General features: G+C 45.0%; 1 protein-coding gene across 1 annotated transcript; it reads left to right on the plus strand.

Annotated features, from left to right (window-relative positions):
- The first annotated feature begins 14,928 nt into the window (after positions 1-14,928).
- Positions 14,929-25,078, plus strand: RPS27L (ribosomal protein S27 like). The gene is made up of 4 exons (XM_075007280.1): positions 14,929-15,072; positions 16,585-16,693; positions 21,589-21,699; positions 23,966-25,078. The coding sequence occupies exons 1-4, from the start codon at positions 15,067-15,069 to the stop codon at positions 23,992-23,994; spliced, it is 255 nt and encodes an 84-aa protein (XP_074863381.1). The 5' UTR covers positions 14,929-15,066; the 3' UTR covers positions 23,995-25,078.
- Positions 25,079-25,695: the final 617 nt, after the last annotated feature.

A 25,695-nucleotide genomic window follows, 5' to 3' on the forward strand; every position in this document is an offset into this window, starting at 1 on the left:
CGGCGGCTGCTCGGCTGCGTCCGGGGAAAACTCCCCACGTTACGAGGAGCCCGAGGAGGCGAGTGGGCGGGGTCCGGTGAAGTGAGTATCGCGTTCGGCACTTGTTACTGCTCTAACCCGGCTTTGCGCCGCCTACGACTTCTGTGTTCAGTTCTTGCCCTGTGCAATGTGCTGATTAATAGGTTGTAAATATTCACTCGATCAAACTCCGGTCACTCGTAAATGGAACGAGTTATAATCAGCGTTACCTGGTGCTGGAGGACCCGCTAAGGCCGGGGGGAGCAAAGCGTTTACATCAGCACTTCCCACAGTTAGCACCTCCCTCCCCCAGGTAATCCGAACCGACGGAAATTTCTGTTTTGGTCATACAGGAAGTAAAAATCCCTTTCGGCACGTGCCCCTCTCAGTCTGTGAGGTAGCAACATAAGCTGCAGTGGTGCAAGGATGATGCACCCAATGGGAGAGAGAATACTCACCATACAGATGGAAGCAAAGCACGTTTGGAGAGCCCCTTTCCCCAGCCCTCGCAGGCAGCTATTAAAACAAACACAAAAAAAATCACCCTGTTTAAGGAGCCCTCCCAACTCCTGCAGTCCCAGGTAGTTCATCCCACTTAGGAGGAAGAAAACCAACAGCTCCCTGCTGTTTAAAGAGCTCCCCCTCCCCTTAACTGCATTCCCAGGCAGGCTTTTTTAATGTTAAATGAAGGAACTAAACAAAATATCAACATAATTGTGCTTTAAAAAAAACCAAAACCCTGGACTCTCTGGGGCAATGGAAACAAGGGGCTGTGCTGGTAAAAGCACACGTCTGTTACCCCCATTCAGGTGCCTCTGCAAAATGCAAGTTGGGTCGGGGGACCAGAAACGATGGCAGAGACTGCAAGGGGGGCAGGGAGACGAACAGCTGAGCCAAGAGAGGTTGCAGGGAGGCAAGGAAGACAGGGGGTTGGCGGGGAGGACTCGAAATGAAGCCAGTCCTCTGCCAACAGCAGACAGGCAGGTAGCAGAGCACACAAGCAGAACACAGCACAGCTGTACACAGAAGCTATAGGGAGGCAGCAGAGGGCCCCTGCATGGAGGGAGCCAGTTGTGCTGTGACCCCGTTTTGAAATGTTGTGCCCCCTACCCACAATTTGTGCACCCCTGCACTGAGGGTCAGCTCTAAGTACGAAGTCTCTTTGCCTCCTCCACCATCAGGGCACATGGGGGAATGGTGACCATGGAGGTCTCTACTCTGCTGTGCTAGCATTTGCCCTTTCCTTGAGTGACTGTTCCAACCCCTCCAATGTTTAACGTATCTGTTGTGGCATTAGCCACAGTGGTTTGGGACCTGTGAAAACAAGCTGTTCCTGTTTTCTGGAAATCTGAATGAGTGGGTCTTACCGACAAGCTTGTTACCTAATAAATAAATTTGTTAGTCTTCAAGGTGTTATAGGACTACTTGTTTTTGGTAGCACTACAGACTAACACAGCTTCCCCTCTGAGACGTCTTGGAATACATGTAGCATAGGGCCACAAACAATCTGCTGAGCATGTTCTGGGGAACCACCTAAAAATCAAAAAAGTTGTCTCCATGACCATTGAAGCCTTAATCTCCCTACTAAGATGTATAACTGAGATTTTCCTGACATGAGTGATCATTTAGGATGGGGATCAGGAATATATTTCACTTGGACACAAAACATCTTTGAGGTGGCTGTGACTTTCAGAGCACGGCAAACAGATGTCTCTGTTTGCTCATACGTAAGGCTTTCTTTGTATCAAGTGAAGGAAGTGAGCCAGCTACAGACTTTGTGGTTTGGATGAATAGAGTTAGATGACTAAACTTATTTATAGAACCCATGGCTGCCTTTTTTATAAAGCATATTTGGGTGGGACAAGAAGAATTACATCCACACAGACTCGCCTAACAATTCTGAATCACTTATCTAACTTTATTTAAAAAAAAACAAACCAGCAGTCATGTGGCACTTTACAGACTAAAAAATAGCTTATTAGGTGATGAGCTTTCATGGGACAGACCCACTTCTTCAAATCAATAGCATTTCCTGTACAGACTGAGAGTTATATAGCACAGAGGTCCAAAAAATGAAATAAAAACTGACAAATCAGATACATGGAACTGAAGAGAGGGATGAGGGGGAGAGGTAGTAAGTGTCTTGCCTGAGATCGTTATGAATACCAAAGGAAGGGAAACAGTCCCTGTAATACATGAGGTAAGTGCTGTCTATACTGAGACCAAGTATTAATGTATCAAATTGGACCTCTGTGCTATATAATTGTCACTCTGTACTGGAAATGCTATTGATCTGAAGAAGTGGGTCTGTCCAACAAAAACTCGTCACCTAATAAACTACATATTTGTTTGTCTTTAAAGTGCTATATGACTGCTGGTTGGCTTTGTTAGAATACAGATTAACACAGCTACCTCTGTTACTAATTTTATTTTTGTAACACATTAATCACTTCGGTATCTGAACACCTGAAAATCTGCTATGTGCCTACAGCTCCTAAATACACAGACATTACACTGGTTGCTTGTAAATATCCACACTGCACAACACTCTGTTAAATAGCTATGGATATGGATCGGGAATTGGTTAAAAGACAGAAAACAAAGGGTGGGAATAAATGGTAAATTTTCACAATGGAGGAGGGTAACTAGTGGTGTTCCCCAGGGGTCAGTCCTGGGACCGATCCTGTTCAACTTGTTCATCAATGATCTAGAAAATGAGGTAAGCAGTGAGGTGGCAAAGTTTGCAGATGACACCAAGTTGTTCAGGACAGTCAAAACCAAAAGGGATTGTGAAGAACTACAAAAAGATCTCAGCAAACTGAGTGATTGGGCAGCAAAATGGCAAATGAAATTTAATGTGGGTGAGTGTAAGGTAATGCATGTTGGAAAAAATAACCCAAATTACACGTACTACATGATGGGGTCAAATTTAGCTACGACAGATCAGGAAAGGGATCTTGGAGTTATAGTGGATAGTTCTCTGAAGACATCCACGCAGTGTGCAGCGGCAGTTAGTAAGGCAAATAGGATGTTAGGAATTATTAAAAAAGGGATCGATAATAAGACAAAAGATATCATACTTCCCCTATATAAAACTATGGTACGCCCACATCTTGAGTACTGCGTGCAGATGTGGTCTCATCACCTCAAAAAAGATATATTGGCATTAGAAAAGGTTCAGAAAAGGGCGACTAAGATGATTAGGGGCTTGGAACGGGTCCCATATGGGGAGAGGCTAGAGAGACTGGGACTTTTCAGTTTGGAAAAGAGGCGATTGAGGGCTGATATGATAGAGGTATATAAAATCATGAATGGTGTGGAGAAAGTGAATATAGAAAAATTATTTACCTTTTCCCATAATACAAGAACTAGGGGACACCAAATGAAATTGATGGGTAGTAGGTTCAAAACTAATAAAAGGAAATTTTTCTTCACACAGCGCACAGTCAACCTGTGGAACTCCTTGCCTGAGGAGGCTGTGAAGGCCAGGACTCTATTAGGGTTTAAAAAAGAGCTTGATAAATTTTTGCAGGTTAGGTCCATAAATGGCTATTAGCCAGGGATAAAGTATGGTGCCCTAGCCTTCAGAACAAGGGCAGGAGATGGATGGCAGGAGATAAATCACTTGATCATTGTCTTCTGTTCTCCTTCTCTGGGGCACCTGGCATTGGCCACCATCAGCAGGTGGGATGCTGGGCTGGATGGACCTTTGGTCTGACCCAGTATGGCCATTCTTATGTTCTTATGTTCTACCAACTACCTGTATATAAGCTTTTAAAAGTTCTTTTAAAATATTTGTTATTATCTATACATATCAGTCCTCCACAGAATTGTTTTTAAAGTGATACCAAAGTTCTAGACACATAATCTGTGTTTTGGGTATGCATTACCTTTCATAAATATTAAAGTTTAGAAAAAAATCAGAAACTATGACCTGTCATCACTTACAGGAATGCAGAGTAGAAGTTTCATTTCTCAGCTCTGGCATCCCATAGAGATGCCACTTCAGTGTCTAAAATGTCCACCAAGAACATGGGATTATGTACTGTTGGTATGCACGATGACTTATGAACTGTGATGGAGGGGGGGGAGTGCATGTGTGAGTCAGGCTGGATGTCTGAGGCAAGCAGCAGCTCCCAGTGGCTAAGGATGACCCTGGGGCTACAACTGGCAGGTAACACCTCTGCCCTGAACAAAGAGGAGGGAGGAGCTGAGCTGGTTTTTGAATCGGGGGCGGCAGTTAGAGGCCAGGGAAAGAGAGAACTGGAAGGAGCCAGCCAGGGGAGGGGGAAAGCTACACCCCAGAGGGGCACCCCTCGGGGTCTTCTCCCCAGGACGGGTTGGAAGGACTGTCTCTGGCTGCTGTACTGTCGCTTCTGTGAGAAACTGGGCATCTGTTGCCTAATAAACCTCCTGTTGTACCTGCTGAGTGAGAGCCACTCCTGCCAGCGGACGGGGTGCAGTGCAGGGGGACCCCTGAACCCCATCACATGAACATACTGATCTTTGTTCTCATTATGTAAGTGCTCTGATTACACTTCTCCATGTACAAACCATGGAGCCATGTGAACTCAAGGTTTAATGACACTTGGATAATTGGCTGCCACTTGGGGTCATATGTTTTCGTCCTGTGAGGTCCTGGGATGAATTTTGCATCCATGCTTACTAACACTTGCAAATCTAAATATTTACATTAAATTTCTGAGCATAATCAGGTATTTAGATGTTCAAATGATAGAAATTACACCCACAAATAAATGAGGCCATAATGCAGGTTGAATCTCTCTGGTCTGGTACTCTCTTGTTTGGCAACATCTGTGATATGATTTTAGTTAGTCAGATGACCACTTATGGTTATGGCCTAGTTTTCCATGGTCCTATAAAGTTTGTTCCCAGCCATCAGTCGTGGCTGTCAGTGTTCTGTGTTGTTATTTAGCTCTAATTTACCCCTAAATGTCTTCTAAGAGACCATTAAGCAAAGGAAGTGTTGGTACTACTGCTACACAATATGACCTCCCAGGGTCCGGCATTGGTCAAGTCCCAAGGGTGCCAAACTGGAGAGGTTCAACCTGAATTTCAGCTAAATACCCATAGAATTTTGCAAATGCAAAAGATCTGGTGAAAGCTGATTGAATTTTGGCACCAAATGTTTAATTTAGCAAGTTTTAAATGGTGATATATCTGTGGATGTGAGATAAGAAGATTGTAACTAACAGATTTTTTTCCTCCAAAGTCTTCTAAGTATTGTTAACATATCTGTATTTCCTCCTTTCATTTGGTACCTGTAATGTTCTGGTGTGAGTCACCATCATTATGCATTTCTACTGTGTCTTTCACAGGATGTTACAGAGTTATATAAAAATAAACAAAACTATTAAAACAACTGACACCAATAAGAAGTAGATACTGCTTTCATTTAGTTTTAAAAGTTGTAACAAAGTGAGCCCTATGAACAGAAATAGGGAGCTGTACAGTTGTAAATCACTGAGACAGATTGTGCGCTCCCATGGGAAAGTCTACAGGAAATGGTTTTGGTGCAGTTTGCACCAGATTATTTAGTTAAGAATTACCCATTTCCCCTCTTCTCCTGGAGAAGAATCTGGCCTTAAAGACCCCAGGTTTCCCTTCCAATTCCCTATGAGCTCTCTCTCACTTTCATGTAATTATGACTCCTGTGGGGCCCTGCTGACAAAGGAGCAATGCCTAGTACCCTTCTTGAAGGCCATTCTGCTAAACTACACTAACCTCTGAGTGGGCCTTCAACAATACTAGTGGGGGTTGTGGAGCTTATATGCAACTGACTCCTCATCATGTACAGATTCTCAAGCCTTTTGGTGTGGGTGGGGGATGTTGAGAAATGTGGCGGGGGAGAATGGGGCTAACCTTCCATAACAGGTAGTCTAAGGCCAATCTGTTTGACAAGTGTCCTAACTGCATTCTGGATTCTGGGGCTTGGACTTGGTCCAGAGTTACTAAAGGTCCTTTCTCACATACGTACATTACAACAAGCAGTGTGAAGCAGCTAATTTTGAACTACATAAAGTACTTGAGATGTGTGGAGCTCAGTCATACATAGTAAACATACATCAGGTGCATTATCAAACATAATCTTGGAAATTAAACTATAATTTGGTGGGGAAACAATGTAGAGGTCTTAGAACATTCTACACAACCTATGGGAATATGGATTGCTGATTTTGGACAAACAGTGAAATACTTTGATGAGAGGTCTGGAAGGAATAAGTACAATAAGCCATGATCCCAAACCTTTCTTCTAAAGTAAAGGTCTCACTCAGGTGAGATTCCTGACATGGGAGCAAAATGTACTAGTTACAAACTATGAACACAAATCAAATGACAAATCTGCAAATGTAAGTCTGTTTCAACAAGAACTTGGAACTAACTGTGGTTTACTGTGTACCATGTCAGCAAGTTGAACAGAAATCTTTGTTCAGTTGATGAACACCTCAGAAAAGATCAGGGTCTCATCTGCAGAGCAAAGACAAAATGGAGCAAAACATTTTTTTCACACTTGTAATGCTCCACATAGTTCAACCTTAAAGTCTAGGTTATTGTAGCTTATTTTTTTCTTTCTACATCAGTAGTGAGGCTCTGTGTGTGGGCTGTTAAGCTATTTATCACAAGATTACAAATGACTGTGATGGGTTCACTTGTTGGGACCCCATTGTGATTGTCACCTGATGTACTGAAATACTACTGAGCTCAACTTCCTGCCCTCCAGACACCCCTCAGTTCTGCCCTGCTAAGTCAGGCCTTATGGCCTCTCCCAGCAGTGACATAGAGATACAATCCCCGTCCTCTGAAGTTTAATGCAGACACTGAGATCAGCTTACAGGTGCTTGAACCCCAGATAAACCTGTCATACTAGATATAATATTTCATACAAGGGAAGCTTAGGTAAAGAGATGCGGCTGGGAGCCACAAAAACAGAGCAAGCTGGGGCTTGGTTGCACCAGTTTCTGCTACTGCAATGAGTATGGGGTGGGTGCCCGACACTTGTTGCCAGCTCCAGGGCCCATGCAGAGCCATCCTGTCCATAGGAAGAACTGTGGTGGCTGCCCCAGGCCCAGCACTTTTGAGGGCCCCATAGGGGCCATCCCAGCCATTCCATGGAAGGGAAGGGGGAGGATTGCCTGCAGCAAGGTGCATCAGCGGGTGGCAGCAGCAGCAGCAGCAGGGGGTTGCCTTCCATGACTCCCCCTGCATACTCACCACAAGGGTGGCATGAGCAGCAGCCTGCTCTGTACTGCACCTGACCACATCTTCACAGCCATAGGAAGTGGCCTCTGCTGCCTGTGAAGGAGCAGGTCTCAGTGGGCCAGGAGGGTTCAGCGGAGGAGAGCAGGCTGCCAGTTGCGCTGCCCATTTCGTGAGTGTGTGGGCCAAAAGAAGGCAACTCCTTGTCTCTGCCCTGCTCTGTCCAGGTAGTCCCCAGCCTGGTTGGTTGGGGAAGGGGGCAGGATGGGGGTGGATCAGTGGAGGGGCAGGGGCCATGGCATGGGGGACTTGGGGAAGTATGGTGGAGGGTTTCCCAGGCCCTGCCCCCCCCCTTCGGGATGGTCCTGGCCCTGTGGCTTGTGGAAATGGGGTTGGGGAAGAGACACAGCAGGGGTGGCAATAGGTGAGGCCTGAGGTGGAAGGGGGCATGTGTCCAATGCTCTCCCCTCCAGGGACAGCACTGAGTAGCACACAGCGCAATTTAGGTGAATAAACAAAATAGAATATGCAAGCTAGGGAATTGGTTACATGGAATGTCTCACCCACAAAGCTTCTCTTACAGAATGGAAAACCTGCCAGTCTGGACTCAGTCCTCCCCTTCCCTGTTCAGTCTTAAATGTTTCCAGCATTCATCTTGCTTGGGATAGCCAGGGAGAAGTGATGATCTTGATTACCTCAGTCCCCAGTCTTCAATAAGTTTTTGCATATGGTAAGAATCCTTTATGTTCAGATTAAACTTTTTACTTACTCTCAGTGGAAAAATACAGCATCCAAGATGGGTCCCAGCATCAGGTGACACAGCCACTTGCCTTAGCCCCCACTGACAGGCTTCCAAGAGAAACAAGTTTTCACAGATCATTGTTCTGAGTGTGGGGCCATTAAGTTCCTTGGGTATTGCTAATGGCCCTCACTTAGCATGACTCTATTAGTAACATAGACTTACACTTATTTCTAACATCATATACAGGAATGATTCACGCATTTAAATGGGATAATCATATTCAGTAGATTACAAGCTTTCCTGTGATATGTCATGAGATAGTTCGCAAAAAGGATATTCCAATTATGTCATTCATAAGCTTATTTTCATAAAGCCCATGGAATGCCCTATGGCAATGATGACAACCTAATCTGGCACTGAAGTGATAAAGTGGAATACATTAATGATTTCAGACTAGCATGAACCATAAGATTAGGTGAAACTACTAAGGAAAATCTAACCACTGAAACATTTTCCATTTATTCTATTTTCTGAGGTTTGAGTGGCTACGTATCCTAATTAGAGCCTTTTTAAAAATAACAACATGGGTTTAGTTCAGAAATGAAGAGTGTCAGTGAGGTTTCTATGGAATAGATATGATTTCATATGTCTCTGGAATAAAATGTTTATGTTCACCATCTGCTACTCAAGTGTAGTTTTATAGACAAGCAATGCAAATCACTTCATTCTTTAATTACTGTGATACTTTGCAATAGTGTACTCAGTTCTGGATGGGAAACATGCCAATTCACGAAACTTGCAAGTTGGAAGACAGGTGTTTTTTTGACCACCAACTTAACTACTTTAAACACAAGACACGAACACTCATTGATATTTGCATTTTTCTGCCTCTGTATTATAGCAGTTTTTATAAACTAAACAATCTGTCTACTTCACAGAGCTCTTTGACTGTGTTTGGAAGGACATTGTCCAGGCTGTTAGACCTTAACAGTTACCATGATGGAGGCCTAAAATAATTCCACTCTTTCAAACCCAATCTTTGCTATAGCATTAAATTAAAAAAAAATGCTATGAATCTTGTCTATGCTACAAATTGCCTGTGTGTGCGTTGCTAAACCAATTTAGTTAAACCAGTGCTAACTTTGGTATGTTATTAAATCAGTTTAGTTGAATCCAGGCTGCCTTTGCCTGAACACTCAAATAGTTTTAAAAATGTTTAAACTTCCTTGTCAATGTAAACTAAATCATAATAAGACAAGTTAAATCCACTTATGAGAGTCCACAGAGTCCACTTAAAATCAATCAGTCTAAAAACAGATTTTTGTTAAACTGCTTCAACTTGTACAAAGTATATTCCAACAGGCCAATATGCTTTCCTGCTCAAACATGTCATTTAAGTCAACGTAAGAGTTAATTTAATTTAGAGTGGGGAAATCTGCCTGTAACATCAATTTAGTTACACCTGTAACTCTTCTAAACAAGCCACTAGAAATTAAATTATTATGAAGTCATTTTAATGATCCATCATTACCACTTTCCAGAGGCTTGTCTAAACTACAAAATTAGGAAGACTTCATTTAGGTTAACTTACACCTACAGCAGTAATTAAAACAGCTGCTGGCATCCACACTACTCTCCTGAGCGTGGTGCATGTTCTCACCAGGAGAGATTACACTAATTGAAGCAGGGCAGTTGTGTGGTATTGACAGCTACACTGAGCTGGAGCCTCGCCCAGCCCCAGGGAGATAGCCTGAGCTGTGACTCTAGCCCTGGCTCAACTGCACAGCTCAGAGTCTACCCGCAGTGAAACTGACATTCTTGCCAGCAACACAGGAGGCTCACAGCTAAGGTTGCCAACTCTCTAAGGACATAAACCCAACCATCCTTGCCCTGAAGCCATGTCACTCCCCCAGCCCTTTTCTGGGGCCCTGGTCCTGCTTACTCCATCCCCCTTCTCTCCTTTGTTCATGCTTCTCCACCTGCTCTCACTTTTTCTACTATGGGGCAAAGGATTGGGCTGGGGCTGAGAGTTTTGGAAATGTAGGAGGGGCTCTGGGCAGAGTCTAGGATGGGGATTGAGTTGTAAGGGGTGGGCAGACTCTGGGAGGGAGCTCGGGTGCAGGAGGGAGCTCAGGGCTGTGGAGTGTGGGAGGGGGTTCAAGCCCCAGGGGTCTCAGGGTTAGGGTGCTGGCTTTGGGAGCAGAGTCAGGGTTGGGGAGGGGCCCAGCATGAGGGAAGAGTGTGAAGGGTATGGACTTTGGCCAGGTGGTACTTCAAGTGTCTTCTGATCAGCACTGCAGCAGGGATAAGGCAGGCTCCCTGCCTTCTCTGACTCCCTGTGGTTCACAAAAGTAGCTGGCACATCCCTGCAGCTCCTAGGAGTGGGGAGTCAGGTGGCTGTGTGCTGCATCTCCCCGCATATGCCACCCCTTCTGCTCTCATAGGCTGTGGTTCTCAGCCAATGGGAGCTATGGAATCAGTTCTCAGGGCAGGGTCCAGCATGCAGACACCCCACAGGACTCCCCTTTCCCCCCTCTAATCCCCACGGCCTACGGTCCTCAGAGATATGGTACTTGGGAGTGACACATGGCCAGGGAAACTGTGCCACCAGACTTTTGGGCTGGCTCTACACGTGCCCCTTCCTTTCGAAAGGGGCATGTTAATGAGCAGGTTTGAAATACGCTAATGAGGTGCTGCAATGAATATGCGATGCCTCATTAGCATAACGGTGGCCATGGTGATTTGAAAGTGCGGCTTTTAGAATCGCGTGCCGCCCATGGAGATGGGAAAGGACCCCCCGCAATTTTCGAAAGCCCTTCTCCCTATCTGGTGATCGGAGAAGTTTGGCTTCAGGTGTTAGACGACAAAGTTTTCAATCACCTTTTTTATAAATATTACTGCTCCTTTAAGGGCCAGATTGACTTTTTGTGGGCCTTGCTCCACACGTGTGGACTCCTCTGGGGACAATGAAATGTGGCACAGGAGTGTTGGTTCTCAGAGCAAGGTGCAGGAGTGGGGCCATGGAGTACAGCATGGCAGAATGGCCCTGCTCCATCCAGTGTGAGGGCACCCTATACAAATTGGCAGCTGCCACGTGCACACTGGCCTGTCCAGCCCTGTACTGCCAGCATACCTCTGCCCCTTGGGGGGTGGGTCCAGGCCACACCACATGGCCTCTCCACCCAGTACCCCCTGGATTTGCTATACGCACCACCCACTCTCCATAAATGCACAGTGCCCTGAACAACATCAACCCTGCCCAGCACCACCATCAACCTCAGTTTTATAACTGCCCTGTACCCCACAGAGACCATCCCATTGCCCAGTTCCCCAAAACATAGATCTCCCCTGCCCATCCTGAATCCTTCCCCACAACCCTACTACTGCATTGCCTAGCACCCCAAAATACACAAACTTTCCCCGCTGCCAGTGTCTTCCCCCCACCTCACATGGCAGCATCCCCTGTACATACCCACTCCCCCACACTCTGTACCCGCTCCAGGCCTGGATAACCTCGTGCAGAGCAGCTGTACCCCTACCCAGGGGGCAGGAGAGCAGAAGCTCAGGAGCAGAGAACAGCCCCATATCCCAGAGCCCCACCCAGCCCTACCTTCCTGGTGCTGGTTCTCACTTGTGTTCCCTCTAAGCTGAATGCTTGGGTGGCCACACACAAGAGATTCAGGTGCTGCCCAGCTGACTAGCAGATCACCCACAGCCACTGGGAGTGTTTCTATTGGTGGTGCACATCCACGCACGCCTTGGTGCACAAAACTAAATTTATTTCACCCATTAATGGACAAAATTAGAAGGAATGCTGGTTCTCACAGTGGAGGAGGCTTTTGGGCAGAGATGGGAGAACCTCCAACTTCCCCACCCTGCCACTTCCACAGAGTAGCAGGGAAAGGTGGGCCTCACTCCAGGTAGCCCAAAGGTGGACAGTCACCAGCCCAGAGCAGCAGCAGTAGGTGAGAGCTCCTCTCCTTGCCTGGCCACCTGAGAGTGGAGAGGAGCCCTCAGCCAGCCTGCTGGTCCAAAAGGAGTAAGTGGGCAGGGCGATAAAGAGGTCGCGAGGAGCCAGTGGACAGGACCAGAAGGTGTGAGAGAAGCCCTGGCTGGCAGGGCAAGAAAAGCCAATGGTAGTGGGGAGGAACAGTTGTCAAGGCTGATTCCCCCTCTGACACTCTGAGTGCACAAGGTGGGAGCCTGCAGGAGACCTGAAAAATACCTTGCCTCTATAGGCTTCTGCTTAAAGGCTTCCCAAGGTCACACATTCCCTGACCCTGGAAGGTAAGTACCCCCACTCAAGTGAGAAAAGCCCTCTTTAAACCCCAGGAAGACACACTTGGGGGCATTACAGCTACATCTACACTTGGGGAAAACTTCAAAATGGTCATGCTAATGAGGTGCTGAAATGAATATTCAGCACCTCATTAGCATGCTGCAAGCCGTGGCACTTCACAAGTGCCGCTTTTCACTCGCATGTGGCTCATCTACGTGGGAGTCCTTTTCGAAAGGACTATGAAAATGTTGAAACCCCCTTATTCCTGTCAGCTGATAGGAATATTTGGTTATAGGATATCATATAGGGTATCATATTTGGTTATAGGAATAAGGGGATTTTGACATCTGCGGGTTCCTTCCAAAAAGGACCCTGTGTAGATGAGCGACATGCAATACAAAGCGGCACTTCTGGAGTGCCATGGCTGCCATTATGCTAATGAGGTGCTGCATATTCATTGCAGTGCCTCATTAGTGTATGCCAAAGTGTCTCATTAACATCCCCCTTTTGAAAGGGGGGTGCTAGTGTAGACATAGGCGTTGATAGTTATTCTTTTTTCCTTATGTCAATTAATTTCTTGTTCCTTATGGATCTGATTTTATTGTTTTTACTATAAAGTAGATGACAGAACAAGAAACGCTCAAGTATTCTTCCAAGACTTTGTCCAAATTGCCCCCTTTAAAGGGGTCGGTGATGGGAGATTATTAATGAAGTGCTGCATGTTCATTGCAGCACTTCATTAGGCAAATTCTCCCCTGCGGCAGCTTCGAAGTCTGACACTTCAAAGTTGCTGCAGGGGAGAATTTGCTTAATGAACTGCTGTATATTCATTGCAGTTCAAGGGGGCAAGTGTAGACATAGCCCAAGTGGTGCATGCCACCCAGTGGGTAACACCCTTCTCTCCAAGTCAGATTTTAATCAGTGCCCAGCATACTCTTCAACCTCACCTTCACTGCCCAAAAAAAGGGATTTTTTTTACTTCATGGTAACTGGCTTGTGTGACCTACCAAAGGTAATAACAAAATGAAGACACAGCACTTTTATTTTACCATGAGATAAAGTGGGTCATGTCAACCCCAAGTGGGGACACAGCACTGACCACTCCTGATTTACGTTTTCAACCAACAAAGACAAGGATTTTGGGAAACTTTGTTTCTAGAGATGACATGCGACAAATAAAATAGGTCTTAACCATTCTTGTTCTACAAAGTTTCCCTTGTGCTGCTGTTCAGAATACATCTGTGGCATCCTGAAATTCCATTTTGAGCAATTACATTCCGGCCATCTAAAATTCTCTGTGGTTTCAAAAGAAAAGAGTTTTCTTCCTGATTTTCATTGCCATGCGATATATGCAATTTAGGGTTGCCAAACAGTCCGCTATTGTAAGAGACAGGCCTTATTTTTTCCATCTCTGTACAAGATTGGGGTTTGCTGAAAAAAAACAGCACAAGAAACAGAATAGGAAGAAGGGTTCTTCTGAAGATGGGGTTTTATTTCCAAAGAGCCCCAGCTATACTGCTGCTTTGCTTTCAAAAGAAACTTTTCTGAAAAGAGATTATGTAAATGAAGCATGAGGTATGTAAATCAGTGCATTTGCATTTTTGATTTCCCTCATTTGTATTCCTCTTCCAATGAGGAATGCAAGTGTTGATTTAGCCCTGGTGAAAGTAGGCGAGTACAGTAATGCTTATTAAGAAAAATAATGATATTATCAGGAGAAGGGACAGGGCAGGGTTGCTAAGAAAATGGTCCTGTATTTTTAAATACAAAGTTGCAATCCTGCAAGAAGCTGTGCAAAAGAGTAGATAGAAATTTCTTTCTATGGGAAGTAAATTCATATTGTCTCCAAGCGTGTCTACACTGGGAACTAACTTCAAAGTTAACTTCAAAGTTAGGCATTACTTCCAAGTAGCCAGCAGAGAGACTACAGCATATTCCCTCACTTTGCTGTTAACTTCGAAGTTGGGAGCCCAACTCCAAAGTCCTTACTCCATTTCCAGGAATAGAGTAGTACCCTACTTCGAAGTAGGGTGTGTGTAGACGCTCAACTTTGAAGTAAGCAAATTCGAAGTTATTTTTGTAGTGTAAGCACAGCCCAACGTTTCAGCCTGTTACGTTTTTGTTTCAGGTTTCCCCAGGCGTCCGTAAAGGTGAGGAGGAAAGGACACTTCTTTCAATTCCGTACTCTGCAGCATATGTTATGCTACTGCAGCAAAATCGTCCCGTTCACTCAATGCTGAGACTCGCTCGGTATTCCACACCTGGGGGCGGGCAGCCCTGGCTTCTGGGCGGCTGGATCGGCTGGAGCTCGGCCCGGGCACTTCCTGAAGAGCCACTCTCAGCGGTGGGTGCGGGGCTCTGCGGCCTCTGCAGGGGCAGCCGGCGCTGGAGCCGGGCCGGCGGTGCCAGAGCTCGGGGCCTTCTCAGGAAGGCTGCACAGCGGAGATCGGGACTGTGTGTCAGTCCCGGGGCCGGGACTGGGCCCGTCTCTGACTGCGAGGGCAGCTGCAAGCAGGGTTCCTGGTCCCCGGCATCCAGGCTGGCTAACAGGCGCCACTGCCGGCTTGAGACCCGGGGAGGGGCGGGCCGCAGGGTACCCAGAACTCTCGGCTGCAGAGACGCGCTGAAGCCACAAGGAGGCGTGAGAGCACCAGGGGCACCCTAGAGACAGCACCGCCACGCGTCCGCCTCGCCGTCTCCCGGAAGCGGAAGTCGAGCTTTGATCCCTGATTGGCGGCCGTGCCGGACGGGTCTCCCCGCTCGCTCGCAGCTGCGTCAGGCCGAGGGCACTTCCGGCTGGAGGAACAACATGCCTGTGAGTTGTTGGCCCCCATGGGGCTCGGGACCTCGTCTCCGCGCTGGGTCAGCCACGTGCCGCTAGCGGCCCTGCGGGAGGGAGTAACGGACCCCATGGCGTTTTGGTGGGAAGGAGACCGGCGTTGGCTGGGCGCCCGCTTGCGCGCTGTAACCTCAGGGGCCTCGCGCCTTTCGTGGTTCGCACGTGCCGGGGTGTCCGATCACGGGCTGCTCGCGTTGGAGACTCAGAATATATCAGTCTTGCGCCACAGGGGTCCGGCTGGGGTCCTGCCCGTGTCCCCGTGTGAGCCCCAAGGGTGCGGCTGCAGGACTTTTGGGGCCTGACCGCGCCCCCCTTCTGCCCTGTGCTGGGGGCTGTAAGTGCTCTTCGCATGACTGCAGGACTTGCCCTCGTCCGCCTGTGCTCGGTGTGGTGAGCGCCAGGAACCTGGCTTCAGAGAGGGATTGTAAATGCTTTGGCAGATAAGATTATAGTTCAATAATAATCTAGACCAACTGAGGAAATGGTCTGAAATAAGGAGAGCGTAAGTCAGTAAGCAGAAATGCAAAGTACTTCACTTAGGAAGAGAGAATCCGTTTCACACATACAAAATGGGAAATGACTAACTGAGAATGAGTACTGCCCAAAGAGATCTAGGGATCATAGTGGATTGCAAGCTGAATATTTGTGATACTGTTGCAAGGAAACAAACATCATTTGGGGCTGCATTAGAGAAGTAATTCTTCCACTATACTCTGTATTGATTAGTCTTCAAATGGAGTATTGTGTCTAGTTCTGGGCACCACATTTAAGGAAAGATGTGTACAAATTGGAGTGGCTCCAGAGAAGAGAAACAAAAATGATTAAAGGTCCCAGAACCTGTGGGAAGATTGAAATAGTTGATTTTTTTTAGTCTGGAAAAGAGAAGCCTGAGAGGGGACATAACAAATTTCAAGTACCTAAACGATTGGTGGGGTGGGGAGGACATGGGAGAAAGATATATTTTCCTCAAGCTCTGATGATAGGACAAGAAGCAATGGGCTTAAATTGCACTGAAGGAAGTTGAAGTTGGCCATTAGGAAAAATTCCAAGCAGCCAGGGTAGTGTTGGATGGGATATTTTCTGTAGACATTATATTGTTTTGGTCCTATTTAGAATATGCATATTAATGTGCAAATTCCAATGCATTAACACTAAACCATCATATGGAGGCATGTGTTTGTTAGTCAGCAACTATACCAACACTACCTTTGGAGATGCTTTTTATTGTAATGTAATAGAACGTGTATTATAACATGTATTGGGATACACTTCTCACAATATTGAATTACCTACATGAATAACTTCATCAGTCTTGAATAAAAAATGAGATTGAGTAAAAGAATAAAAAAACCTGTCAATGATTTCTGGATAGTTTGTTTCAGAGAGGGATTTCCAGTTCTACAGTCCATCTTGGTTCCTGAAATTAGAGTGGAGGCAGAAGGTTGCTATCTAACATGCTGACTTGCCCTTTTCTGCTATTAAATCTAGCTGGATAGAGACTTAGCCCATCCATCTCTAGAGGAGGAGAAGAGAAAGCACAAAAAGAAACGCCTGGTGCAAAGTCCAAATTCTTACTTTATGGATGTGAAGTGTCCAGGTAAATATTTACTTTATACTTGTGTTATGCAAAATGATAATGAACTTGCGTTCAGTGAAGACAGACCTTTCATTATTAATGAAATATAATCATTCCTAATTGTGGTTTGAATATGTCATAAAAGGGAAAACAGGTGCTCCAATAAAGAGGGTTTGATATTTTTTTAGAACACTTATTTGCTTTTTTATATTAGAAATATCAGGGTTTCACTTTGTTTTTGCCAGAGGATTAACTTGGAAGCTTTCTAATCCTTCAGGCTGTTAAGATTTTTCTTCCAAATGTATATTAAGTGTTTGAGTGAAATGGATGGGTTTTTTGTTTGTTTTTTAAAGAAGTCACACAAATGCGTTGTGAACTGTGAATAAAAATCCTTGCACTTCTCCTCTATCAGTTGTCAGGATGTCATCTTCTTGGGAAGATATAATTCCTCCAGTTTCCCACTCAAAACAGTCGTTCATTATATGTGCACAACTGGTAGGAACGCACACTCACCCTCCCTTGCTCTTGCCAAAGAAGCTAAAAGGCAGCCTTTTCTCTTCTGTCTGTTACCATTAAGAAACAGACTTGATGTTCACCTCAAATGAAGGTACACTAGAAGCTTGATTACCTAGCATCCCTGAGGAACAGGGGTTGCTGGATAATCAAATTTTCCAGATAGTCGAGCAGGGTGGCTGGCCCTGTGTGGCAGGCAAGCAGATGCTGATTAGTTGAGGGTGCCAGTTATCCAAATACCAGATAACATGGCTTTTACTGTATTTTAGTTAGGGCTTTTTTACATATATATTGCTATAACTACATCTGTTGAGAAACATATGCAGCCAGTCAGCAGAGATTCTAGTGTGTTCTTAATTACAGCTGTATAACCAATACATTTACAAATGTGCTATACTAATACTTTTTAATCTCCGTATAACTTTTCAGCTAGGGATTGCGTTGTCTATAGTACAGTGCTACTGCAGCATAAATAATAGAGATCAGTATAAAATTGCATCACTAACTGAAACAGAGAAATAGTACAAACCTTGTGTAGAGCAGCCCAAAGCGTTACAATGGAAACTGTTTGTAGCTTACAAGCAACATGATATCTGCTGATGCTTTTAATGTTCCTGGTGGAATTCCAGAAAGCAAAGTGTCCTAGTTTGTTAAATGTCCAAGCTGCTAATGATAAAATAGACAGTGAAACGGGAGGGAGTATGTAGTACATACAAAGTTGAAAATAATCCACTTTCCTGCAGAAATTAAACTTGTTCAAAACCCTGTGGCCAGTTTATTGAGATCCATTTAAAGAATTTGCAATAGATTTCTGAATTGATTAAGCTAATTTCGAACTACTAAATTCATTTTTGTTAGGTGAGTTACAGTGACAATTATCAAGGACTGCAGGTCCTAGTGTGTTTCTTTCAAACTCTACAGATAAAGGTCCCATAGCCCTCAAGTAGGGAACACTTTAACAAATACTGGGCAGTGTCATTTGTGCAAATGTGAGAGAGACTGATTTTTAATGGTGGATGCACATTTGATCACTTAACTGATGTTAGGCATGCAAAAGATCTGCTGGAATACCCAATCCATTGTGTTTAAAATTCAGTCTGAAAAGGGAGGGCAGCAACCTCAGCCAGAATACCAGGGGTTGCCAAGAAACTATATTGTATGAACATTAGTGTTTGCTCACTGTTTTAGGCTAGGGAGATTATTTTAACTTTTTCCCGTGCTCCGAAAGAGTACAGCAAACTTGAGGTGTTGCCAGAGAGAGCTGTCCCAGGATGGATATGGGTTGGTAAGGTTAGCTGTATCAAGAGCTGGGTTAGGCATTAGCTGCCTCATTAGTTTAAGGGTGGATGTTCTCTTTAGAAAAAGTATAGCCAGTCCTACTGGAAGGTCCACAGGGAGGGTGTGTGCAGCTTCCAGCAGCAGGGAAGTACGTAGGAGAGAAAAGCATATATATAGGTTCATACTTCACCACGAGTGCCTCCATAATTTCATACATAAATGGGCTAAATTCTGGGTGAGATGAAGTATGTTTAATCAGTCTTACTTGTGAGCTTCAGTTTTTGGATGTACCAGAGAGGTTATCTGCAAAATCGGCTGATGCTTCCTCTGGAATTGTGTGGAGTCATTAAAGGTTGGCACTCCACAGTGGTTAAGTGGAACGTGATTTAGAATCCGCTCTTGTCTAGCAATGCAGCAGTTGGGGCAGCACTGTTAAGCTCAGAGCTGGCAGTGGGCAGATTGTCTGGGAAGATGACAAAAAATTCTTCTCCTGAAGATAAGGAACAGCACCACAAATCAATTTTGGCTGCAAATGCAGGGCAAGAGCTTCAGGGCAGGATAACAGGAAGATCATAGTGAAGGCTTTCTGGGCCTGGAGCCAGCAAGTCGTTTCATTTTTCACCATTCTCTCTGGAGATAAACACACTGTCCTTCAGCAGCTTTTGTATGATACATTGGAGTCTAAGTCCTAGGTGCAAAATGAAGTTTAACCCTGCTTGTACACAAGTCCAAGGGCGATGAAGCATTCCAGCATTTGTTGAACTGCCTTCTGGATTTCGAGAAACCAGTCCTCCAAGAGAGTGGTGAGCATCCTTGGACTGCTGCTACTGTGATCCTGGTTTGTGAAGATTTTTACATGTATTTTGAGCTGAAGGAAACAGCATAGACTGGGTGAAAGACTCCAGGGAGCAATCTCATTTTTATCCCTGAAGTTTGGAATGCTAGCAGCATGATAGAAGTCATAAAGTGACCCTAGCTTCCAGCTAGTTATTCTGTGGGTTCCTTCACAAGATTCTTGAGGCCATTGTTTGCATTTAACCATTTCAAAGTCAGGACAAATCTCTTACCTTCCCAGGGACAACAGAATGTAAGTGCCACTGAGGACTGGAAAAAGTACCGAATGCCTTGTGAACTCTTGTGTCAGCCTGCCAGAGGCAAGGCCAGCTTGCTAACTTGTATCAGAGTTACAGAGCAAGTAACATCCAGTGTTTCCTCTGATTTTTTTCTGTCTATATAATATGCTAACATGCTCTTATTTCGATTTGACAACGTACAGTAAAATAGCTCCATTCCTGCCACTAATGTTCAATTACACTGTAAATAAAACTCATCATTATGGGACAAGTATCAGAGAGGTAGCCGAGTTAATCTGTATCTTCAAAAACAACAAGAAATCTGGTAGCACGTTACAGACTAACAGATATTTTGGAGCATAAGCTTTCGTGGGCAAAGATGCAAAGACTCATGCATATGACACAATGGGTCTTTGCCTGCAAAAGCTTATGCTCCAAAATCCCTGTTGGTCTATAACGTGCCACAGGACTTCTTGTCATTATAGGAGTAAACCAGGTATTTAGAATAGGTAATACTGTTATAATGTAGAAGTAATTTATCATTTTTCCAATTTGAGGTGTGTTTAATTTATTGTATGGGTTGAAACTCTCTCATCCGGCACTATCCATGGTCCAGCATGACTGCTGATGATGTTGGACCAGAGAGTCGCAGCTGCCCTGAGCCAGTCTGGCTGGCAGGATGCTCCCTAGTGACAGGGAGCCCCACCAGCCCTGTGGCTAGGGGGAGGCCTGGAGGGAGGGAGAAGGAAGAAACCAGCTGGGGTCAGGAAGCCCCAGCAGCAGCTTCACAGGAGTGGGGAGCCATGCAGGGACCGAGGAGTCCCACTGGGAGCCCTACTGGAGCATCCCTGCCAAGGCAGGAATCCCTGCTGGCAGCCCCATGGTGAAGAGTCCAGCTGGGCCAGGGATGCCTGCCAGTAGCCCTGCAGCAGTGGGGAGCCAGGGTGGGGCCTGGATCCTTCTGGCAGCACAGATCTCCACCAGGAGAGGAGCCCCCTCTCCCCAGGCAGCCTGGGAGCTAGTGGTAGCCAGGAGGGGCAGCCTCCCCAGGTGATCACCTTGATGACCTCCTGTGATCCCTTCCAGCCCTAGGATTCTATGAATTATCCTGGAGGCCTGACATGTCCTGGTCTGGCAAATTCCCTTGTTAGGGACCACTCAGGTGCTGGACTAGGGAGGTGCAACCTGTAGTTTTTCTTTAAAAAAACAAACCAAATAAAAAACCTCTCTCATCTAGCACCCTCAGGACCTGACCAGTGCTGGACGAGAGAATTTGCCAGATGACAGGAAGTCAATATATTTTAGTATATTACCAATACTTTCACTACTTACTGGGCTCCTAGAAGACATTTAGAGGAAAATTACAGCTACATATCAGCACAGAACACTGAGACAGGACTGGTGGATGGAACAAACTTTATGGGTCCACAGGAAACTTGGCCACACGTGTGATAAGTGGTTATCTGGCTAACTGAAATCATGCTGGATTACGAAGTGTGCTGGATGAGAGAGTTCTGGATTAGAGAGATTCAACCTGTAGCTGAAAAGATTTAAGATATTAAATTTACTAGCCTGCTGCTTTAAGCTGCAGGATGTCCATGATTTTATTCCTCAAATAAAACCAATTTTGCAATGAACAGCTAAATCTGTTCGGATGACACACTATGGGAAATGCTCTTAGCTGTACTTTTATTAATCTTCCGTTCTTCCAAAAGCACTAATGGTGGGAGTATTAATGTAAACTAGTTCTTGGCATTTTAATTGGTCATATCTAATCCTGCTTAGGTGGAGTCATATATTAGTGAGAGATTAAGTAAATAAAGAAGACAAAGCTTTAGAGGCTTGATTCAGCAAAAGAGTTGTCATCCTAGAGTAACTATTATTATTGTCGGCAATGCTTAACTGCTAATACTGGGCAATTTTAAGTGTCTGGAATCTTGCAAGTTTTTTTTTTGGGGGGAGTGGGGGGGAGAGGAATGTTGTAAAGTTTGCTGTGTCTCTAAATATTTGACCTGGGTCATTTTAATGAAGGATACCAATATTCCCTTTTAGGATGCTACAAGATCACCACAGTGTTCAGCCATGCTCAGACAGTAGTTCTGTGTGTTGGCTGTTCAACTGTCTTGTGCCAGCCTACTGGAGGAAAGGCCAGGCTTACAGAAGGTAAAGGAATATTTTTAATAATCTGACCAGTCTTATTCCTTTTGAAGGCTGCACATTAATATCTACTGAGATAATAATTACACAGAGAGGTGGTAGAATCTCCATCCCTAGATGTTTTTAAGTCCTGGCTTGACAAAGTCATGGGTGGGATGATTTAGTTAGGGTTGATCCTGCTTTGAGCAGGGGTCTGGACTTGATGACCTCCTGAGTTGTCTTTCAGCCCTAGGATTTTACGATTATAATATACTTGCAAAGTGCTAATTGTTTAATTTTCTCTGTGGCATAAAAACCAAGACTGAAAATGAACATTCTTCAGATCCTTCAGAAGTGAGCATGTGTTTGAGGGGTATTGATTTCTGGTAGGTTGAGAACTGGATTGCAACTGTGGATGGAAACAAAAAAGCAGTCATGTAGCACTTCACAGACTAACAACATAATTTATTAGGTGATGAGCTTTTGTGGGACAGACCCACTTCTTCAGATCACAGCCAGACCAGAACAGACTCAACATATACAGCACAGAGGTCCAAAAATTGTTTTCAAGGTTGACAAATCGGAAGAGCAGATGGGCAACAGGAGAGGGGAGGTCGCTGTCCCTCTGTCACTATTCAGCTGTAGATGCAGTGCATGTTTTTGTGTATTATGTAAGGGCTTTGTAACTAAACCAGTGTTCATCCAACATCCCAAACAGGCTTTAATCATTCCATATACTTTGATTTATAATTCCTTTTAGATTAACAGTAATGGAAAGCATATGGCAGTGCTTATAATATGGGTCATTTACTTCTGAGCCTGAAAGTTATGTGATTTAAATCCTTGTGTTATGCTGTGTAGTATTGCTGCCCAATTAAGAGTCTCTGCTTGCTGCGCCCCCCGCCCAAAGAAGAGATTCTTTGGTTAACATTCTGTGATTAAAATTTGTTTTTGTCAAACAATAGTTGAGTACATAATGGCTGTTCTGTGTGGTGTAGAACCAGTGTTTAATTTCTTACTGTTTGGCCGCGTCTACACGTGCACGCTACTTCGAAGTAGCGGCGCCAACTTCAAAATAGCGCCTATCACGGCTACACGTGTTGGGCGCTATTTCAAAGTTGAAATCGACGTTAGGCAGCGAGACGTTGAAGTCGCTAACCCCATGAGGGGATGGGAATAGCGCCCTACTTCGAAGTTGAACGTCGAAGTAGGGCACGTGTAGAGGATCCACGTTCCGCAACATCGAAATAGCGGGGTCTGCCATGGCGGCCATTAGCTGAGCGGTTGAGAGACACTGTCTCTCCAGCCCCTGCGGGGCTCTATGGTCACCCCTTAGCCCAGGGCTTCTGGCTGCTGCTGCTGCAGCTGGGGATCCATGTTGCATGCACAGGGTCTGCAACCAGTTGTCGGCCCTGTGGATCTTGTGTTGTTTAGTGCAACTGTGTCTGGGAGGGGCCCTTTAAGGGAGCAGCTTGCTGCTGAGTCCTCCCTGTGACCTTGTCTGTAGCTGTTCCTGGCACCCTTATTTCGATGTGTGCTACTTTGGCGTGTAGACGTTCCCTTGCAGCGCCTATTTCGATGTGGTGCTGCCCAACGTCGAAGTTGAACGTCGACGTTGCCAGCCCTGGAGGACGTGTAGACGTTGTTCATCGAAATAGACTATTTCGATGTCGCTACATCGAAATAAGCTATTTCGATGTAGCGTGCACGTGTAGACGTAGCCTTTAAGTGCAGCAAAATGTTTTAGCTATAAAAATGGTTTAAATAAAAAATGAGGTGTTACATTTTTTCTGAAAAGATACTATTCCAATTTGATTTCTAGGCTATACTTTTCATTGGTAAAAAGGTCCACATCTATACCTGTATAGGCATTAAACAGTAGTTCTGCATATATGTACATTCACAGAGTATACAAAACCAAAGAGTGCCTAGAATAAGTATGCTGGCTGCCCAAGCTACAGAACAGCCAACCATACCCATGAATCACTGCAATTAAAAAGTGTTTGTCATTGGAAGATGGCGGAAATCTGCCTTTAAAAAGATGCCAAGTTAAGCCTTTAATGACCTAGTCATAAAACCCCTCTGACTGTAAGTTGAAATGTAAAAATGTAGCTGTCATAATAATCAGTTTAGGCTTGAGTTGAAATGCTCACTTTCACTTGATGGCTAGAAGAGAAGTAAATTAAACCCATTAGTTATGTAAACTTAGCTAGAGAAATGGCCAGACCAATAGGATGTTCTCAGCATTGTCTCCTATCCCAGTTTGATAGCCTTTTCTCTGATTCGTTTACAGGTTGCTCATTTAGAAGAAAGCAACACTGAATGCTCCCTTTGCTATCATGACTCACATTATATGTTCCTGGAAGCCTTATCTGTTCAAAAATGTAGGTTAATCCAGCAAGTCAATGGTTTGATTTTTGTAAGAAACTCCAACAGTTATTTGGGGGGTGTTCAATGAGATGTCTTAATCACAGCTTTTTCCTGAGAGTCTATGGGTAATTGAGCTGTATTTTTATAGAATTTTATTACTGTACTTTGAGTGGATGATGCCATTCTACACAAGAATCAGAACGTAAGACTTGTTGCACATTTTGTTTCATTAATTATAAAATTATAAACTGACTCATCACCACTGCCGTATCAGCTGTGAAATGAAAGGCAAATGCCTGTGCATTTCAAATGAAGACTGCTGTAAGAATACATTTCCTGTTTTTAAGCATTAAGACTTTTGAGTTTTTGCCACTTTTGTGATGTATGAGACTGACACTTATAGCTGGATATACAAAGCAAACAGTTTTCCATGGGAAAACTAGAAAACATTATCTATACATAGGGGATATGGCATATGAACAGATATGTATTAGAGAGCTATGAATGGGCATCAAGTCGCATGGGAAAGAATAAAACTCAGTTAAGCAAATTAGTTCCATTCAATGGCAGGATTTGTCTAGAAAATGAAGTATTTTGGTATGATGCTTGTTAAATCTCATAAATTGATGTTAAATAGGTTTTATCCTGTTACAAGACTATGCTTTAGCATTTTCAGTTCTGAGAAGGTATTATGTATAACAATTAACCAGCTTGCCTGAGTAAGAAAAAAAAAAAAGTGGTTGGCTATTATTTTAAAGGACTACTTCTCTTTTAAAGTTGCAATGGAGTACTAATAGACTTGATAACTTCAGTTATTTCTTTACCTGGTAGGCCATGTAGACAGTGCATTCTTAAATCTGTATCAAGAATAATTTTTACAGTAATGTCTTGCTATGTATGTGAACATTGCATAATTTAAATGTCTTCTCATTGTTTGGTGGGCATTGGAAATTTTGTCTCCCAATTAAAACTGTATTCTTTTATGGTAAGAGCATATTGTCACTTTCAAATCAATAAAAAATAATGCTTGATGACATATTTGTGTCAGTTTGAGAGGTATTTTATGCACTTAAAAAAGCCGAAGAAAGAATTCTTAGGGTCAGTGTAGTGAGTCAGTATGGCCTCCTGCAGACCTGGAGGCCGGGGAGGCTATGCAGAGGCCCTGGTGGGTGGGGCCGGAGTCAGGAGACCAGAGGCCCGCCCCTCAGAGGGCGGGGCCAAGGGCTAGAAGAGTCAAAGGCGGGACTCAGGACCCATTCGGGCCTGGGCCTCCGGTCAGGGAGGACGTGCCTGCACGAGCTCCTTGGCACCAAAGGGAGAGGGCCTGCGGTCGCCCGGCCAGGCCGGAGGAGCAGGCCCCCAGAGGCTCCAAGCAACCCTGGGTCCATATGCCCCAAGGAGACTACCCGGACTTCCCAGAGCTACCAGGACCTTCACGCCGGCGGAGACCCCCCGCCTTGGAAGAGGCCCCAGGAGCGGGCTGCCCCAGAGTCCCGGCGGATCCTTACAGCACGCAGACCCAGGATCGCCTCGCGTCTCCTGTATTGCCGCCGCCTGACTACCCTAACGACATTGTTATGGACAACTGGCCGGAGCCCCCGAGGGTGGATGACCCGGAGGAGACCGACCTAGGGGGACCCCTCGACCAGATGG

This window comes from Carettochelys insculpta, chromosome 12 (genome assembly GCF_033958435.1).
Source record: "Carettochelys insculpta isolate YL-2023 chromosome 12, ASM3395843v1, whole genome shotgun sequence".
NCBI lineage: Eukaryota > Metazoa > Chordata > Testudines > Carettochelyidae > Carettochelys > Carettochelys insculpta.

What these genes read in the sequence shown, in the direction of transcription:
- RPS27L (XM_075007280.1), top strand. An exon ending in TATGGATGTGAAGTGTCCAG is followed by an intron (nt 16,694 to 21,588) that starts GTAAATATTTAC and finishes ATTCCCTTTTAG; the next exon opens with GATGCTACAAGATCACCACA. An exon ending in AAAGGCCAGGCTTACAGAAG is followed by an intron (nt 21,700 to 23,965) that starts GTAAAGGAATAT and finishes ATTCGTTTACAG; the next exon opens with GTTGCTCATTTAGAAGAAAG.